General features: G+C 41.9%; 1 protein-coding gene across 5 annotated transcripts in view; it reads right to left on the reverse strand.

Moving 5' to 3' along the window:
• DIP2B (disco interacting protein 2 homolog B) overlaps positions 1 to 19,599 on the reverse strand; it is a 66,645-nt gene that overhangs the window by 12,142 nt on the left and 34,904 nt on the right. For 3 of the 5 annotated variants that reach the window (XM_068409771.1, XM_068409768.1, XM_068409772.1), the window contains exons 3-25: positions 19,057 to 19,197; positions 17,579 to 17,704; positions 15,803 to 16,015; positions 13,303 to 13,446; positions 12,374 to 12,493; positions 11,575 to 11,772; positions 11,257 to 11,348; positions 10,644 to 10,754; positions 9,047 to 9,170; positions 8,402 to 8,511; positions 8,142 to 8,244; positions 7,042 to 7,106; positions 6,675 to 6,768; positions 6,002 to 6,121; positions 5,101 to 5,215; positions 4,329 to 4,468; positions 3,974 to 4,110; positions 3,581 to 3,661; positions 3,249 to 3,376; positions 2,349 to 2,463; positions 1,181 to 1,382; positions 656 to 765; positions 435 to 515 (exon numbers count right to left, since the gene is read on the reverse strand). In XM_068409771.1, the coding sequence (XP_068265872.1) occupies positions 435 to 515; positions 656 to 765; positions 1,181 to 1,382; positions 2,349 to 2,463; positions 3,249 to 3,376; positions 3,581 to 3,661; positions 3,974 to 4,110; positions 4,329 to 4,468; positions 5,101 to 5,215; positions 6,002 to 6,121; positions 6,675 to 6,768; positions 7,042 to 7,106; positions 8,142 to 8,244; positions 8,402 to 8,511; positions 9,047 to 9,170; positions 10,644 to 10,754; positions 11,257 to 11,348; positions 11,575 to 11,772; positions 12,374 to 12,493; positions 13,303 to 13,446; positions 15,803 to 16,015; positions 17,579 to 17,704; positions 19,057 to 19,197 (2,870 nt within the window). The remainder of the gene's footprint in view (positions 1 to 434; positions 516 to 655; positions 766 to 1,180; positions 1,383 to 2,348; positions 2,464 to 3,248; positions 3,377 to 3,580; positions 3,662 to 3,973; positions 4,111 to 4,328; positions 4,469 to 5,100; positions 5,216 to 6,001; positions 6,122 to 6,674; positions 6,769 to 7,041; positions 7,107 to 8,141; positions 8,245 to 8,401; positions 8,512 to 9,046; positions 9,171 to 10,643; positions 10,755 to 11,256; positions 11,349 to 11,574; positions 11,773 to 12,373; positions 12,494 to 13,302; positions 13,447 to 15,802; positions 16,016 to 17,578; positions 17,705 to 19,056; positions 19,198 to 19,599) is intronic. The other 2 variants (XM_068409769.1, XM_068409770.1) reach the window with 2 other exon arrangements.

Genomic DNA, 19,599 nt, shown 5'->3' on the forward strand with positions numbered 1-19,599 from the left:
TACTAGTTATCTATACCTAGAGGCTGCTGGCATTCAGTGAGTCATGTACCCACTACAATATCAAAAAGATAGAGATGGAGTTAGATCTGCACTAGAAAATTCTACCTTCCAGGGAGTCAGTTCAGGTCTTCTTGCACCAGAACCTTGCCAGAACATACTCAACAGGGATACACCATTAAATGATACGGGAACCAGTGGGACCTACAAACACGCTCAGTTTTAAAATGAAGCATTGAACCATGACAGTCGTTTAGATGAAATGACCTACAGGTTCAAAGGTTCAAATTTTAAGTTACAAATCTATGGGCAAAATCTGATACAGAGACTAAATAGAGGACACTGAAGTGGGCAAAAGATTTTAAACACAGTCTCTAACTTGCGCTGAATAACATGCTGTGGACCTTAAAAAACCAACAACTCAGCACTGACCGTACCTTGGCATTTAATAAAAGGAAGAGTGGGTGGTCAGGAGTTGCTTGAGCTCTCCACTGCAATACCTCTGTCAGGAACTGGTGCTGAAACAGAGAGGCAGTAATTAAATACCAGTGCTTCTACTTCAGAGGCAGTACTTAAGTCCACTTCACATTGCTGCTTTGCATTCAGCTGGAAGGTAAATTCTTTGCCCATTCTCTAGATGTAACTAATACTGATTTACCTTTTTAACTAAATCATTGTCTTCTATTTGACCAAGATCTCTTCCAGAGGCTTGAGCAATACGCTTCCCAGCAACCAGGTTCCCCACCATCACAGAGGCAGGGCCAACACCTGTTGATAAAGAACAGCCCCATGAAAGGTGGACTTTTCATGCAAATGGGAGGGAGCTGGCCTAGAACTACAATCTGCAGGAGAGCAAAGGTACAAATATTCTCCATCTGATCCCACCGCTCCTGGGCATGGATGCAAGAAGAGAGGTAATGAAACCTCACTGACAGAGTTCAGAAGGCACTGCTAGTCTCCCATTCATCAGCAGAGAGAGTCCCAATGAGTTCAAAGGTAGGAATCAAAATTCCTGACTGACAGATGCAAAGAGAGGCCTCAAACACACCCCAGCCACAGGCCACAAGACAAGCTCTGGTCCCCGGCAAGTAGGACACTCAGTGTCAGAGGCATCACACAGCTTCCTAGGTCTGAGATTGGGAACTTCACTTTACTAACATCAAACAAAAGGGGCTCATGTTACCTGGTTGTTTCTGCCTGGGTTTTGGCAAGTTCGTCACACACGTGTGCGGGCACATGAGGATGTTGCACGGATGCAGAGAGCCCTCCAGAAAGTGGTGTTTAGTTTGAGAGATGTGGATCCCTCCCAGCGGAGTTTTTGGCAATGTATTGGCTGGCACAAGGGCAAGGCAATATACACCCACTTGGTGAATGCTGTCAATTGCCTAGAGAAAGGAAAGATGGTCACTTGAGTTCTTGGTACTACTGGAGACAGTCTCTACTGTGACATACTGCAAGACAAATCCCTGCATTTATAAGGTACTGGGGAGCAAGTCAGTCACTGTCAGCCCATTCCACCTCTGAAACATCAGTGAGCCCTATGGTAAGAGTTAAGTGCTTGTTAGCATCCCTGCCTTTATAGCTCCTTTCATATACAATAAATCCATTTCTAAATCTTTCATGACCAAAATCCCAAAATATACACAGTTACTTGATGAATCATATGATTCTGATCTTAGGATTTTATCCATCTGTCTCCTCTGAACCATCACACTCTGTTCCTTTTCATCTGCCTCAGCATTCAGGCATCTAATACATTATTCAGACCACCAGGTACTTCCCTGATTTTTCTCCCCCGTTTGCGTACTTCACATCCCAAAACACCATTCCCAAGAATGACACACATGCAATGCAGGCAGCTCTCAAAGACCTTGCTAGTCATTCTATTTTCTTAGGACTATGCTCATTCAGCTGTTTTAACATTTCTCTGCTTACTGTCTCCCTGCTGGAAACGCATCTCCAAAGATAAGGGTGTTAAAAGCATCACTTTGAGCACCAGCACGATCCAAGACTAAAAGCAGAACTCCTAAGCTTGAGCACTAGATCTGCTTTGCAGTGCTGAGAAGCAACTGTGTTTCTTTACACAGTCATCTTGCTAGCATTAGGCTGACCACTTCATCAGAGCCTACGCTGTTCTGTGTGGCAGCCGCTTTCCCAGGACCTTCAGGACATAACAGAACAGCTTGTACGCAGCAGATGTACCCAGCTTGTGACCCTGTAAAAATACCTTGTGCCAAGAGGGATCACAAGCCTGTGCTCTCTCCATCTGGGGCATGCTGATGGCCTCTGATCTGCCCACACACTGAAAAACTGCACAAACTCACCTCTTCCACCTGTGAAAGTGGCCTTACCTGCAGCACTCGACTCATCCACTGAAAACTGTCCTCTTCAGAGGCATCTGGCCTCTGCTCTGCAACCACCACAATCCTCTCATCATAGAAGACAGACACTGAGAACACAGCAATCCTAAGGAAAAGGGGAGAGCCACATTGGCACAAATCCCAGTTTTACTCCTTCGGAACAGAAAGCCACGGAAACAGACTAAAGAGAGAACTCGTAAAAAAAAACCCCAGGGGCAAAGACAGAGAAAAAACATTAGACAATAAAAATTGAGTCAAAAAGGAAAGACTTTGTGAAGTATGTAAGGGATTAATTCCACCTTCTGATGAAATTTCTACATAGCATAGTCCCCCGTCCTCTCAACCTGCTGTCACATTTCTGTTCCAACCTGTGGCCAATCACCAATGTAGTAAAAAGCTTTAAAAGTATCTACATGACATAGGGGGCTTAAAATCTCCTGTTAAGTCTTAAAGACACGAGCTCCAACCCTGCCTGAGGATCTAGAAAATTATATCCACAACTGCTAAATAAAATTAAGTATCTTTGGACATTAATGAAACTCTTCCTTGCTGCAGAGTATCAGCCAGCAGGTAACTACTACAGAGACTTAAAAGTAAATTCTACAGAGAGAGAGAAATAAATTCTCTCCATGTGGCTGGCTTATCTTGTTACTTGATTCCTTCCCCTAAAGTACACAGACTTGATGAAAAGCCAGAGAGGACAGTGGGGACAACAGACCTGTGCTGGGCAGGATCAGGCCAATTACTGTCTAAAGAAAATACATATTTGCTTTAACTGAGCTACCCAAACAAACCCATTACTGAAGAGAGATCGAAGATCATACTAAAGATTCTGTTTCATTATATTACATGCAGAAGCTTACAGGGAGGGGCAAGGTTTATTTTGCTAACCTTCCTCTATAAACTGTTTTTATTGACTCCACTGCCAATCCAGTTGCTACAATGTCATCAGCATTATGTCGACGTCCACTCACTGTCAGCAACCCATCCATTTTTCCAACCACAAACACCAAACTGCCCTGGAAGACGAACAGGTATCAGTGAGTAACTCACATAGAGCCGATATTCAAATATCTTTGATGACTTGCACAGTTCATAACTATGGCTAGATCAATGGAATTTGTACAAAACACATATTCTTTCTCTTTAAATTACAAACATTGAAGGCTATTAGCACAAACAAAAGAATACAGCAACATGAGCTCAAAAACTGCACTACGTACAGGTCCAACAAACCCCAGCAAGCCGGAACGGACAAATGGCACATCACCCACCGGAGAGCCGGCCGAGCTCACAGGGATAACCTGCAACAGAAGGGAGGACACTGGAAGCAAAGTGGATTTGCCTGAGGATAGAAAAACATTCCTCACATCAAGAATTGCACTATGTGAGCAAAGTGATGAGGAGAAGGGGAGGGGATTCTTGGTACAGTCATCATTTTAGCACTGTGGGAGACCTTTAGGAAAGGGGAACACTGAATATATCTAACTGTAATGAGTTTTCCAGGGTATCTTTTTCAAAAACAACATTAACACATTACAAACCCAGGAGATTAAACAAGGTTATCAGTTCTACACAGGAAACAGGGAAAGAAAGATGCACTCTACTATACATACCTCAAACGTATTCTTTGTCACCCCTGCCAGCCCATAATACATCATTCCTCCTGCTCTGGAGCTAACGCAGATTTCGCCAATCTCATCTGTTTTACAGAGCTGAGGTGGGCCATCAGGTTTCACTATACACATCATTCCTAGGACAAATTATGTGTTGTTAAAATAGTCCCCAAGAGTTGCCTTGTACAAGAACCGACACATTTAACCGTGACAGATACGACACCACGGTATGGGGACTGCCCAACCTCCCCCATGCTGAGGCTGAACATGGGAGAGAACGTTGACCAGTTCTTTTTCTAAAACATTCCAGACCATTCGCAAAAAGGTCTTACAGGAGACTCCTGCACATTCTTACCTCCTGGCATCACATGGCCAACATCCTGGACAGTGAGAGCAGAGTTTTTATCTTCAGTGTTGACACGAATCACACCAAAACTCAGCCCATTCATGGAGAGGATGGCTCTTCCAGGCAAAGGTGCCCCAGGGACCCCAGGCCTTTGAAGGACACAAAATCAATACACTAGATCAGGCACACAGGCTATTATTAGACTTGGATGAAGATATTGCAGCAACAGAAATACGCCTATTTCAGTGTCTCTTCGCGTAACAAATTTAGAAGTGTGAGATGGAAGTAGAGATTGCCTCCCAGAAGAGCCACATGGATCAATAAGAAACCATATTCTTGGGCAAGTGCAACTCTTCTTCCAGCTCTTTAGCTTACCCCATGTTAAACACCCACTCCCAGGCCAGATGATTACAGGGCTATTTATTACAGAAGGCAGCAATGGACAGAAACAGACTATGAAAATGACTGCCCAAAGTGATATCAAATTCAATCTCAGATTCAAGAATAACACACTAGCTGTGTAAATCAAGAGCAGGAAAAAGCCGTGCACAGTTCTTACAGGCACTGCTGAGCTGTCACACATCTTAGAGGGGAAAAAAAGCACTCGTATCTTAGGAGAAATGTTTGGCAACTTAGATACTTGAACACCTGAGCACACACAGTAAATGTCAGTGGACCTTATTACGTGCTTAAGTCAACTATGACCAACTGATTTGTGAACAAACCTCAGCCCAGGTCACTTCATCTAGCAAATAAGACTGCAACGCTGTACACCCATTACCTCCGTATGGCAATAGTCATCGCTTCTGGAGATGTGGCACATGGACAAATTGCCTCTGGTTTAAGCCCGTGGCTCTGAAACAAGCTCAGGAAGGCATCACATGAGGAAACAGACCCTGGAGAGAAGGACAATATGCCACTATGACTTTACGTAATTTGATTTTTAAAAATGTCTGTAAAAAAACTAGAATTAAGTGCAGTGTATTTGCAGAGTATATCTACTGTGTCACTTCTAAAAACTCCAGGTAGCATCTTCCAAGATACCAGCCACAAAGAAGCTTAGGTGCCTACTGAACGTCGCTTGGAACAGGCGTATTCTCTGGAACCAGTCTGCTTTTCTCCCCCCGTTTACTTCAGAGTTGTTACATGCTCACAGTACAACAGGCTTAAAGTACTTTCCAGACCTCCAACAATTAGTGCAGAGATGTAGGGTCTGTTTCTATGCAGCACACATAACCAAAACAGGTCTAGTGGTATTCCAAGTATCCCTTCCAGTTGGTGCCATCTAGACAAACGTTCTTTAAGCCTTTTCACAGAGCATTCCTTGCAGATTTTTCTGGGGATTTTTTCCCCTTCAAAGTTCTTCTTCAAAGCCTTTACCTTACCCCCTGTGAGCGATTTAAAACCAGTCTCGCTGTGTCTATCAGAACTCTGTTTTACACACAAGAGCTCCCCATTCAACCCTCCTGTTTCTTACTTTGAGTTTCACAACTCAAAGGATGAAAGCATAGAAAACCCCTTGTCCTGGTGCTCAAGTACCACAGTCCACAGCTCTGTGTTACTAGACAGCTGCTCTAACTGGAACCTTCTCAGAAGTATCTACAAAAGGAGTTAAGCTTGAGCCCGTGAGACAACTAGCTGAGAAACCTCTCTCCTGAAAGCAGCGGGATGTGGATACTCACAAGGATTTGCACCATCCGTTACAATCAGCATGCGCAGAGAACTCAAACTGACGTCTCTTTGGTCTCGATGGGCCATCATGGCCCAGTGCAAGTCTCGACACTTCACTAAAGCAACTTTTGCTGCAAACCAACACACACACAAAAAAATATAAGGGCAAATAAAAGCCTTCCATGAGTCATTTTCATATGAATACACACTCCAACCCTCCCAAATGAGAAAATTCTCACTAAAGCAAGCAAGCCTTAATGAGCCTGCAGTAACAGCAAACTCCAACATACAATAGCATCTGCTGTGGCATACAGGCCATTTGCCCACCACGTGAGCCAGGGTCTGTCACTATCGCAGCCCCTCCTCCAAAGTGCATAAGTCATTGTCACCATCTGAATGTCCTCGGTGAGGACTGGGAATCAATGGATCTTGCTGTGCTCAACTGTTTTCTTGGTCTCATAAAAGGCACCGGCTTCAAGTACACAGGTCATGAGGTCCCCATCAAGTTTTCAGACATTCACATGGCATTAGGACCTTGTGCATATTTAGAAATAAATCAGAGTTTTGGCCTTTGTGATTTGTCATGGCAGAGCAAGAAGATGGACTCTAAACATTTGCCATTTTAATGCCCCTCACTCATTTATCCCCAGAACTTCAAGCTAAAGTTGTGGAACATACAGTTACCTTTGTGGGCATGAACTCTCTGCACCCAAGAGAGGGGACAGGTTTTCATCACAGAATAGGGCACACTGATAGTGTGCAATTTGTTCATTACATTCTGAAAAGTAGAAAAAGATTTTTAGAAAAGGGTTCACAAAACCTATTATGAAGCAGAAATAGGAGTCACCCTCACTCCCCTTCAACCCCTACCCCACCACAAATTCATGTACGTTTACTGAGGATGCTTCTACACTTTCCTCCAGATAATTGCAGATCTATCAGGGAGAGAAACAGTTGACTTAATAGGTAATGGTCCTCAACCATGTCCTCAAATGTTGCAATTATAAAGAGTTATGAAATGCTTCAGAAAGTCCTCACAGGCTCAACTCACCGTTAGAATGCCGTGCCACAACCCTGCATCCTTCTTAAAATCCAAAACATTCACTATTGTTTCACCTGGAAAAAAAAAAGTTGTAGTTTTGAAGCGAAACGTGCCAGGACAGCTGTGCCCACTATTTATGCTAGAATCTGCATACGTTTGAATCTGTCAGATCTGCTCCAAGAGGTACAAATGTAGCAAGTGCAGAGCCTTGTTTGTCTGATTATACGTTTTACTAGTCAGAGCTCCTTGTCATGCAAAATAATACAACTGAACATCAATTTAAGAGAAGGAACACATCCCAGAAAGTTGCAAGAAAATGACATTCCAGCCTGTAACGTACATCAGTAGAACAGAAAGGGTCTTAACCTCATTATGCACGAGCAGTAGCAGGGGAAGAGAGCAGAGAAGATCACTCAAGCACTGACTCCCAGAAGCAATGGAAATTAAAGTGATGGCTTCCAAAAGACAAACTCTGCATTTCAAATTACTATGACATAGAGCCCTAAAAATAAAGTTTAAGTCATGGATATATAAATTAGCTTGATTTACAAAGTAGACCAGACTAAAACCATATCCTATAGCAGAACTCTCTGTACTCCCACCAGCAATTTCCAATCTGTTTCCAGATTAGCCAAAAAGCCTCATGCGACCAGTACAGAACCAGTTTATGCAAGAGGTCGTATCTGATATTTACACACACTATCAAGAACAAAAGTTTGGAAAGACATTTTAATGGGTGATCAGTACAGCGAGAGGGAGACTCAAGCTCCTTGGAAAATGCTCCACGTTTGAGTCATCTGCTCCCCTTTTGATTCCTCAGAATAGACTTGGTAACTTTCTAGACATGATGCAAATCCCACTTGTTATTCCCCTGCACTGTGGCAATGAAAACGCTGTAGTTTTGGATGGAAAAGATTACAGATAGTCTTCACTTTTGGGGGAGAATTAATCTGCACTTTTTTTTTACTTTTTCTTTTTTTCCCCCTTTTTTTTAAGTAGATACTATTGTGTATTGGTTACTCATAGACAGCTGTTAAAAATGATAGGCAACCACTGAAAATGATGTCGCTGAACCTTCATTCCTTTGATGTTTCTGTGACATCACCTACCTTCAGAATAGTTGCAGGCCTGAGACAAGGCTTGACAGTGAGACAGCATGGCAATCCGAGACACCGTAACACCCATAACACTGCCCTCTTTGCTCGTCTTGTACTACAGAAGAGAAAAAAAAGTCAGGGTGTGACTCTGGACCCCACATACGGAGGATATTAAATCACAGAATCCGCATGAAATAAAGTTTTGTTCCTCTAAAGCTGCCAAGACATACTCAAAAACAGAAACTACTTTCTATTCCCCATTCACTACTTACCTCAATATATGCTGGCTCAGTTCCTGCAGCTGAGATGTTGGGCTGCCAGTCCTTAGGAGATTTGGAGAGATATTTTGAATCTGTCACAACCCATTTGAGTCTGGGCCAACCTAGAGCCAAAATTAAAGTGGAATATTAATATGAGCTTATTTATTGAGGGATTTATATTCTGCAGGAATACACTAAAACCCCATCATTTGTCCAAGTTCAGTTACACAAGCAAAATACCAATCCAAGCCAAGCTACAAGATGAGCCAGAAGGTTCATCTCGTTTCTCATCAGGGAGTTCAGTGGGCAACAAGGCACTTCCTCTACTGGGGAAAGATCCCTGCAGTATTTCTAAATATACCTTGTTGTATGATTAATAAAACTGCTTTTGAGCCTGCCAAATGCCACTGAAGGGATCTGAGGACAGGCCTGTCTTATAAGGTGGATTCATTGTGACTTCCAGAACAACAAAGCAATTCTGTCAGACACATGGATCAATCTACACCATATGCATCAAACCTACAACGGTTAGGTGATGCTACCAGGAAAGTTGCTTCCTTTGCCCCCCCAAAATGCATTCAGACTTCTGACAACTACTTTCAGACAGTTCAGCTACAGCAGAAGTACAATCAAAAGCAAGTATATAACCGATCTAACCTTTGAACTGCACTATTTCTCCATTTTGGGTTTTTGGAAGCCCTTTCAGACAAACTTCAGTGGTGAGGGCCAAAGCAATGCCACAGCTTCCCAGCAGAAAACCAATCTGCTGACCACCAGCATCCTGGGGGAAGAGGGGGGAAAAAGGTCATTCCTGTTTGAAGATGACATAAGTCAACTTCCCCCTTACCACAATCCAAGGTTTGGTAATGCTCTGGTAACTGCCTGGTAACACTATGGATCTCATGGGGAGGAAAAAGAAGAAACAACCCATGCCCACAGACACTCTTTCCTTTGGTTTGTCCTCCTCCTACATCCAATGTCTGGGAATGGTTTGAAACTCAAATGACAGCCACTGTCTGGCTGGGATGAATACAACCGCTTCTAAGCTTTCATAATAACACATTTTGGAAGATGATATAGATCCAGCACCAAGGCCTGCTGGGTGAAAATGGACACATAACTACAAACCAATAAAACTCCGCAGGAAAATGCTAAGCCACCACAAAAATGCAGAAGAGCTACTTACTCTTCTGCACATCAAGGCTGCTCTTTTCAATTAATTTTGTTCAAAAATGAAACATTATGTAACTGTGGACAGATTGCAGAGAAATTTGGTGATTCTCAAAGGGAACTCTCTATACATAAAACAAGTATTACATTGGCAGGACTAAAATGCATCGGATGTGAAACCCACAGAAAACAAGTGCTCATGCCCAGCATCTAGGCATCGAGCATACACCATTTCTTTTCATTAATGGAAGCCCAGATGCTTCAAAGAGGAATCACGAGGCAAAAAATGCAAAACGTATAATTACACTGAAATAACAAGGCCTCTCTTTCGCCAGGAACTAATTTCTATTGCACAATGATAAAAACACTGCAATGAGGTACCTCACTATGCAATATGATTAGGCAAATACTGGGAGAAGTTTTAATTTTGTATTCGGTTGCTATAGCAGTTGTCACGTTGCAGACAAATGAAAGCAAAGCTCTGTGACTCCCATAGTATTACCAGACTAGCTTACCATTTCATTACCACCTCTCTTGCCATGTTTGCCATTATCCTGTTTCTTTTGTTTCCTCTTATGAAATTCTATAGTTTGACAGTGCTTGACATAGCAATAATATGGCAATATCATAAAAATTATGGTAAGGGTAAAGAAAACACTTAATTGAGCAAACAATTTACATAAAGTGCCTCAAAGACTTCAGAAATACTTAGCACCTTCAGTCTCCAGCAGAGTCAAAAGACTGGCAGATGCTAAGCATGGCTGGAAATGAGACCCTCTTCACATTGATCAGAGGGCAGATTCACAATATTACCTGTGCAGTATAAATTATTTGCAATAACAGAATGAAGACTACAGCATTGAGGTGAATTGCCCATTTCCAGCTGCTCAGCACAGCTCTCTGGTCAGTGTGTTTTTCCACTTTTAAACAGCTATTCCAGGTTCACAGAGGTCCTGCACATTGCGTTGACACAAAGCTGCTAAGGCAGCAGGTAGATGCTGTGAAACACTTTCAGAGGGTGATGGTCTGACTTGGTTTTCATCCCACATCAGCCTATCACTCCTCTAAGTTCCATCAACGTTACCTTTCTGGTAAGAGGTACCTCTATAGGCACTGGTATGACTTCTGCTAGGAGACAGCCGTAAAATGCCACCATAAACATGACTGGGTCACTGTTGGGATAAACAAGGGCTACCTACAATTCACAAAAATGTTCTGTTAGTTGAAATACAAGGAAAAACGGCAAAGTTCAGATCTATAGTGACTAAAAGTCAGAAAACTTTGTGTTATTTCACATTCTACCACAGTATTTTTCACAGGGCATCTCCAAGCGCTCTTTCTTCCCCGGAATGTGCGGTATGTGCCCGAGTTCCTCACGCAGTAATGTCAGCACTCCCTGTGTGCCCATACACGTGAAGATGCACACACAGCCAAAACACAGACATCTAAAACTCTGTATTTCTCTCAGAGGTGCAATGCTCTTCCTTAGATATATTTCAAAGTCCAGAGCCAAGAAGTTGCTTACAGAGGAGCCAGCAGGACTGAAAAATCACAAAAGTTTCTTTCCCAAATAGCCTGTCCCAGGGATAAGAGTCTCACTATTAAAAGAACGAGATTATAGTGTCTGTGGTAAGTTACAACCCCCCCAACCCTCTTTTTACTTCAGAGGGAGAACCAGACAGTCCCAAACTCATTACCCTATCTCCAGGTTTTAACACGGGTTCATTTTTGGTCCCCAGTTTATTAAGCAGTGTGTAGGCCAGCTTGAGACTTCTGCTCCACAATTTGCCTAGAACACAAAGAAGAGAGACTTGCACAACTCTAAATCAACCCAGCATGCAAGAGACTATTTCAATTCTTGACTGCTTCTCCCGTCTACAGTCACGTCCTCTGTTTCAGTTACGCTGCTTGTCTACAAAGCTCTCAAAAACCACGAAGGTATTTGCAATCACACTGAGACCAACAACCCCGTGTTCTATCCACTACTGCTCTTTCGGAGCCAGGGCTCAACTCACCATACGTGAGGGTATAAACTGGTTTTCCTGTGACATCCAGTGCTGTCAGACAGGGGCATTTAGCTTGTGTGGTTCCCCAGCGCTGCAGTGCTGCTTCTAAGGCAGGAGGCCAGTTACAAACAACTCCCAGGGGTTCTCCCTTCACAGGTGTCATCTGGCGTCCCTCTGGCTTGGGCTGATTTGGGTCAGGCTGTGGAACTGAAGAAAATTCAATAATGTTTCCAGTTCACCTTTGCCCATTTGTTACCAGACAGTTAAGCTGGAAAGATGCACTGAAAACACGTGCTCTTCCTTACAGCCTTTAGGTTTAACAACTCCTACCACATTTCACCTCCTAGGAAGCCCTCCACAAAACAAAATATCATGAACATAGTCTTCTCCTAATATGCTATTAAAAGGTTTTCAGTACAACAGTGAGGAAAGTAACACAGAATCAAAGAAAAACAATCTTAGAAAATAAGGTTGTAATGAAATTACCAGTAAAGACAATCCCTTTTGGGAAATTAATTAAAGTAGCCTAAGCAAACGAAGGGGTTCTAAAAATCTATTTAAATATTTATGTTAATAAGTTTTAGTCGTTGTAAGAAGTTTAGTGTTGAGGAGGCCACCCAAAGCTCAGCAGTACAGTAAATTACTTCAAACATTGGTTTTGTATCAGACTATCCATGAAGGCTACTGCTAGTTGCAAACAGTGAATCAGAGTCAACTTTGAAAACAATGGCATAAATAAATTCAGCACTGTGCATGTCTGTGTACTTATAACAAATGATTAATAAAAACCATTATTTGGTGCTATTACCTTCCACAATTTCTTCAAAGTCATCCACAAAAAATTCTTTCAGGGGTGGTCTTTTAGGTCTTTTCAAGGTGTTAAGCAACTGCTGAATTTTCGTGGAGACTCTACTACTCACAGGAACACCTGGAGGGAAAGATTTTGTCCAATAAAAGTGTTCATCGTGTCTATTAACATTTACATCTTACCTCCTTCCACTGGAGGATACTTCTCTTGGTGCACTCAGCCACTCACTCAGCTACTGGCTTCCCTTATTAAAGGTTGTGCCAGTGCAGGATGACATTAGTAAGTATTATGTCAGTTCTGTATTAACTCAGCGGTCAGCAAATGCTAGTAACAGAAACTAATTTTCAAAGCATTTACTCCCTTCCAAAGCCTGGTTTCCGTCTCTGACACACCACACTTGCCGTAACACACAGCCTATGGGTCAGCACCTGCCTCCAGTATTGATCACCCGCAGTGCAAGACTGCCAGCGGAGGGAGGGCACGAGACACTACCCCTCTGCACAAAGGTTTATGCCAACCAGCTTAGACTATCAGCTTCATGGGAGCTTAATTATAGTTAAGAACTACATTATTTCATTCACCTTTACCTTTCCTTTTGGGGATTCTAGGGCAAAAACTTTTAAAAACAATTAGCCTACCTATGCATCTGTAATTTTTTTTCTTAAAAAGTGGTAGAGAAGAGAAAAGCCTGTTATCTCTCCCACGATTTTCTCCAGTTCAGTACACAATAGGTAACTGCTGCAGCATGGGAATGTGTTAATGCCAATGTCCTAACTGCGGCACAGGAATGCGTTAATGCTAATGCCATAACCATTTCAAATTTGTGAAGTGCTTAAATGGGATAAACTTGAGCTGGGAGAATAAACTGTGTGACTTAAGTCCTTCCTTAACACCATTCTGATTTCTGGGTACTCTGAAAGGTTCCGTACCATCAGCAGTATCCATGAGACTAGACCGATTAGATCCCTTGTGCATGCCTTTCACGATCCCTGAAGGAGGAAGGTCAACCGCTGCTGGGCGTGCTGAGGAGGAGGAGGTAGTTGCTGTGACATCTGGGGGAACTGAGAAATTTTCTAAAGAAAGGGAGAAAATTGAGACGGCAGTTAACATATACCTTTAGTCATCCAATGGAGCAAGCAAAGTGTTAGTTACCTGTTACCAACAATCTTAAGAATGTAATGGGTTGAACGTATGGGAGCTCTTTTTAAGGCTAAACACACCGCTTCCTAAATACTAAGTAGCTCTAGGAGGTGCACAGTGTCTGTTCTGGAAAACAGAAACCAAAGGCACGAGATGAGTGGCTTTGTCCACGTCAGGAAAGTGGTTCACCAAAACAGAATTCCTATTCTTGGTTTCTAATCTTCAAATCAAGCTCAATCTCTTGACGTTCAGTACTGGAGGGGGGGTGGTGGTGGGGAAAGTTTGAGATCCACATGAGCTCTGGAATATTCAAAGCCCCAGAACAAAAACCTGCATCACCTATGCAGTAATCTCTCTTGCTAGAATTATACTATTTAACTTTTTTGTCAGTAAGGGCTTTCTAAAACAAAACACGCAGTAGGCTATTGACTAAAGCAGATCAGCAAAAAATCATGTTGGGTTTAAATTTCTTCCAGTTCGGTGGCTAAACAGTATGAGCCTGTCCAGCAGTTTAATAATAAACTTAAAATCTAATTAATAGAGCGAGCTGGGTCTTACTTTTGCTTTAAGTTGCAAGACACTGTTCTGCTTTTCAGATGAGTGTGTAAGCTTCGAAACTGCAAGTAACTCTGCACACTTCAGTAACTCTCTCATTAACTTTCACTTAAATAAGTGATTTTTGCTTACACGGGATTTCTTTACACAACACAGCAGGTTCAATCATCTGATAGGGCAAGAATATTCTGTTCTAGCTTAACAGAACCAGAAACTGTTGCTTACAAAGGAAAAAAACCAACAATTTTGAAACTGTACGTTGGCTTGCACAGAGTCTGAAGGAGTCAGATATTGAATAATTCCCACAGAAAGTTTTTTGCGGTTGATTCTGTGCCCCTCTTTCTAAGAAGAAAAAAAAAACCAGTCAATTTCTGCATATCTTAGGAGATATGGTGGCAAGGAGTATTCCTCATGTATTGAACTTCTCAGGTCACTAGGGAGGACCTAGATTTTGTACAACTCCAAACCTTTTTATTGCTTTCTCCAAAGAGCTGTATAAAATTGCATATGTGGCAGTTCCTATTCCTTTAAACTAGGTGTTAACACAGGATGAATGTGGCATCTACATGGCAAATATAATGCCAATAAAGATTTAAAACTTCTGTTTTGCATAAGATACTTATATATTAGATAGTAGTTATTCTGGAGGTAAAAAGCTGTTATTACCTTAGTTCATTACAAAAGGTAACGTGGCTTTCTGCATGCTCCAATTAAAAACAGTCTCTCTGCTTCAAAGACACATTAATTATATTGACTACATTTTATGGGCAACTTCCCCAGTTTTCCATTCAGAAAGCAACTCGCACCCCAGCAAATAAACAAAAATAACAGCAATAAAAAAAATTAAGTGAAACAGTTAAAACCACCAGCACTTCTATGCACTGCTTGCCCCAAACCATTTAAGCAAAAGCAGAGAGCACACAAAATACAGACATCTCCTAAGATGCGGTAATACCCTTAACAGCAGATAAAAAAGACAAACATACACAGAGCAAAAACAAACTTTGCAATTTCATACAGAAGCATCAGCAGCAAGGAGCACCTCAGAGCCTCAAAAAACTGAGCCTGGGGTATCCAGATCTGTAGATTTTGCTCCGTCTTCTCAATACCTGGATGCTCTGATTATTTCTCAGACTAGTCATGAAAGATCTGTGCTAAATCTTTACTCTGCTAAAGCCATTTTTTTTAATGACATGCCCATTTGTTCACTTATATGGCTGGTTTTGGTTCTTTTTCTTTTCTCTTTTTTTTTAATCTAATGCAAACAATAAACCATTAGGGCTTATAGCAAAATGAGAATGTTAAAACACAGCATTTCCCCCACTCAATAGGCAAAGACACCCCTGCGGTATTCATCAGGACACAGATGCCAAATGCTACTTGCATCCAGTAGCTTTGTACACACAGTAGCTTCAAACAGCTGGAGACATAAGCAACACAGTACACAGAGAGAAAGCTGGGCTACTGCTCCTGCCAATGCTGGCGTCACTCCCTGGAGTCTTTTCTACTTCGATAAACTCCTGCTCCCCCACTTCTCCTTTTTCAACCAACTCAATATTCTGAAATTCTTAAGGAAAAAAAAAATAATGATGGTGCAACTCCAACAAATCCTAGCAAGTTCCATCGAAACTAACTAAACTCTTGATCCGAATTTCCCTTATGCAATGGACAACTCCAGCTTTATTAACACAATCTGAACTCGAAGCAATTTTTCTGTTCATACCCATCTCCTACCTATTCGAGTATTGGGAAATACATCAGCTAGTGACCCACTGGTCCCTTTGCCTTCTCCATGGGAAAGTGTAGAAGATGCTGATGAAGATGTGGATGACCCCTGAATAGATCGGTTGATCCAAGACTCAGCATTCTGTAAGCTCTGATGCAATGCAGCAGAAAGAGCAGCTTGGCGCCTTAGCGACCCCTCGTCCTCGGATGCAGAAGACGTGTCTGTGTGGAAGCAGAAAAGAAAATCTAGCTGCTTAGGGAAAAGCACATGGCACTGAACATGCTCTCTTTCCAATTCACGTATCAATGGCACAGGCTTGTAATAGGAAGAACTTTTTTTCACAGGCTGAGTCAAACACGGTTATATTGGCCAAACCAGAAGTTAAAGCAGTGGATATCTCCGATGTGAACACATTTACCCTGGTGTTTTGCCCCTGTTTAAAGCACACAAGAGATTCACCTCCTCAGACAAGTATCCTTCCCCTGGGTTCTCCAAGTTTATTGACTTATCTCTCATTACTTTTCCATTCATATTCTGTAATATCAGATGCTGTATTGCCTAACTTTGGCAATTCTGAAATGGAAAGTGAGGGGTCAGTATCGTTGTCAAAACTGACAATCCACAGGAACAAAGCAGAATGCAGGCACTGGGAAACAAATGTGCCAAGGCCACACGCAGAAAATGCTTTGGTCTGGTATTCTAAATGGGTTCAATTGCAGAAAACAAGCAAAAAAAAACCCCAACCCCAAAACAAATCAAAAAAGAGAAAACTACAACAATTAACTGCACCCTGCATTTCTGAGAGAACAGATACCTTGTCTATCCTAAAGCTGTGAAGGAATTATTTATTTATCATGAAGAAAGCACTCATTACTTAAGATATTAAGTTGTACAATGCTACATATAAACATTCAGTTAGGCTTTGGCCTAAAATGTACGTATTCTTCAAAGTGATTGCCTGTCTATACTCTAGTTGTAAATCAAACTATTAGATCATGTTCTACCTACTTGCCAAAGTACAATGCAGTTACGAGCTGAAGAAAGAGACTGATTCCAGACACAGAGTAAGTGCTAACCTTGATTTGTGTAGTACCCACAGCTCAGAACATGCTTTAGTCCTGGATGAGTTAGTACAAAGCTGAGACCCAAGCAGACACCAGGAACGTGCATTAGCCCCCAGTAAAGAGGAAAAGAAAAAAGGAAGTATGAAGAAAAAGGGAGGTAAAAGAATAGGTATGAGTGAAGTGGCCTAGCAGAGCAGTGTCAGAGAGAGACATGAATTCACAATGAGATATGAATTCATAATCCTCAGATGACTTCATCAATCCAAATGACTGTGATGCTTCTGCATAATGACAGACAACATAAAAGTCACTGCTGAAAATTACATATATTCATTTTTAAGCCAGTGCATATAGCTGCTTGAAAACAGAGAGCTTTATTAATATCTGATGCACATGCACCATAACAGACACCACGTTATCCGAGGTATTTTGCTGCAGCCGTTACATGGGAGGGGTTAGGAAGGCAAAGTCCTGCAGGTCATGGAATCCCACAGGACCCCCTCCATGGTCCTTGCCCAGAAACATACATCTCTGCAGATCCTTCTCCTGTATGTTGAGTATTAAACCTTAACAAAACCAAAACGTGAATTATGCAACTGAAATAGCTGTCAGGGAAGCAAAAGAAGAAGCCTCAGTCCAGAAAACCTGCTCTTGATTTGGAAACTGTTACTAATGTGTACCTTACCGTCCACACAGACACGCACACTGCAAGAACCTAACCTGGGGGAGTGCAGGCATCAGCTGGAGACTGAACAAACGTAGACCGTCTTTTCGTTGGCATGGGCAGGGCCATCTTCTGTTCTTTGTGTTTCGCCAGTGCTGCCTGAACTGCTTCCGTGTGGATATCTGCAAAATGGGAGTTCAGATACTCAGTTTTGCAACAGTAGAAGAGGAAGAAAAACACACAAAACACAGGAGGCCTACACATGTGCAACGACTGCCAGCCATCTGCATCTATGTAACCCCCCCACCACTCCATTTTGCCATCTCATGATAACATTTCCTTTTTCTTTAACAGAGAAATAACTGAGGTTTCTAAAGTTCACAAGCTAATAGTAGGGCCAGGTTTTTTAGTCTGGAATCTTCTGGATTAGTCATTATATTCTTGTGTATCCAGCAACTTTTATAGAAACCCCAACCCCACCAGATGGTTCCCCTCAACCAAAGATTACCCTAAAATATGCTTGCACACAATATAAAATATGCACAAAAGCTAACAGTGTATACAACCCCAGGTGCAACTCTGGTCTATAAACTGACAAATTCTGAGCCAGTTGTCTGATTTAGGAAAAACCTTATGTTCAAAAACCTGAATGGATGCAGATTTCATGTAAATCCTGAAAGTCACTAACTGTGGCTGTAAATACATGCTGATTAGCAACTGAAACAGGCTAGGGCATGAGGCTTCCATCCCTCTGCGAACATCCAGAACTCTTTAAAGGAGGACACATCACCGATGATGAGAAGACATCTTATTAAAAAACTACTATGACAAGGGAGAGCTCATCTACGTTAATTTCTCAGATTAATGTATTTTCATTATGCTTTTCCAAAAACCAGAAAACTAGGCCCCTCTACTGCTTTATGAAGCGGTGGTATGCGATAGCAGTGTTACTGAAGGAGGTATATTTGATATACTTTGTCTCTGATGAGAAGAAAACTTAAATCTTGTTAATGCAAAGTGAAAAACAAAACCAGGTGGAAACAAAAAAATAGATGCCACCACCTTCTCCTTTCCTTAAGTGGAGAAGGAAATCAGCAGGGTGCTAGTCAGCCATTTCTGCTGCTCTTTGGAAGTATGTTCGGCACAGATAAAGCCAGTTCTCATTCTCCAAGCTCCTAGAGCAGATATGCACAGCAATCACCAATTCCAGGAACTAATTAGTACCTGTCACTTCACTGACTGTGGTTACCTACAGACATGGTTAAGATAAGCTTCCCCTTCTGTGAATGACTCGCAGTGAATAGTTGCATTCAAGCCAGAAAATTAAGGTGACAAAAAGTTATTTGTTTTTCCTACTTAGTATTCTTTTTGATTCAGCAGCTGCAGTCCTACAAGTCTGATGGTTCTTTATACAGAACCACCAAGGTAGGACTTTCCATCAGTGGATGAGTAAGAAGCTTGACTCCTTGAGAGGACACAGTACATTCTTCCTCATTAACAGGAATCCCAGGTGAACTCTTGCCCCTGCCCTTACCAGATCGATAGCGTTCATCTCTGGCTCCCCCTGAGCGAGCTCGGTGAAATTTGGATGAGGATGATGATGATGCTGAGGCTGGAGTTGCAGATGGAGCGGGCATCTGAGTTCTGGATTCCTTCTGTAACGCTGGATCAACCCCTGGAAAACAGTCCACAATTCTCTGAGTAGGAAATTAAAAGTAGCTTTTTTTGATCATACTTTTCCCTTCTATCATATAATTACAGGATTTCCCTTTTTTTTTTGGTAGCAAAGTGGATCTAATTAGTACAGTAATACATCTGTCCAATTATACCCTAATCAGTTAAGATATACCTGTCCCTTCTTTGACCTTACTCTTCAGAGTTTTTTCCAGCTTTTTTCTTTTTAAGGGGTTATTAGGCCCTTGAAGACGATTAACCGTGCATCTGAGGCAGGTAACATAATACACAATTTCACATAATTTAAGTAACCTATCAGTGATGAAGGGAGATGAAGTCACCTCTAAAGAATCCATTACAAAACACAAAAGCAATGGTGATAAGATGCAGATAAATCTTGATA

The sequence above is a fragment of the Nyctibius grandis genome, chromosome 11 (assembly GCF_013368605.1).
Source record: "Nyctibius grandis isolate bNycGra1 chromosome 11, bNycGra1.pri, whole genome shotgun sequence".
In the NCBI taxonomy this organism is placed as follows: domain Eukaryota; kingdom Metazoa; phylum Chordata; class Aves; order Nyctibiiformes; family Nyctibiidae; genus Nyctibius; species Nyctibius grandis.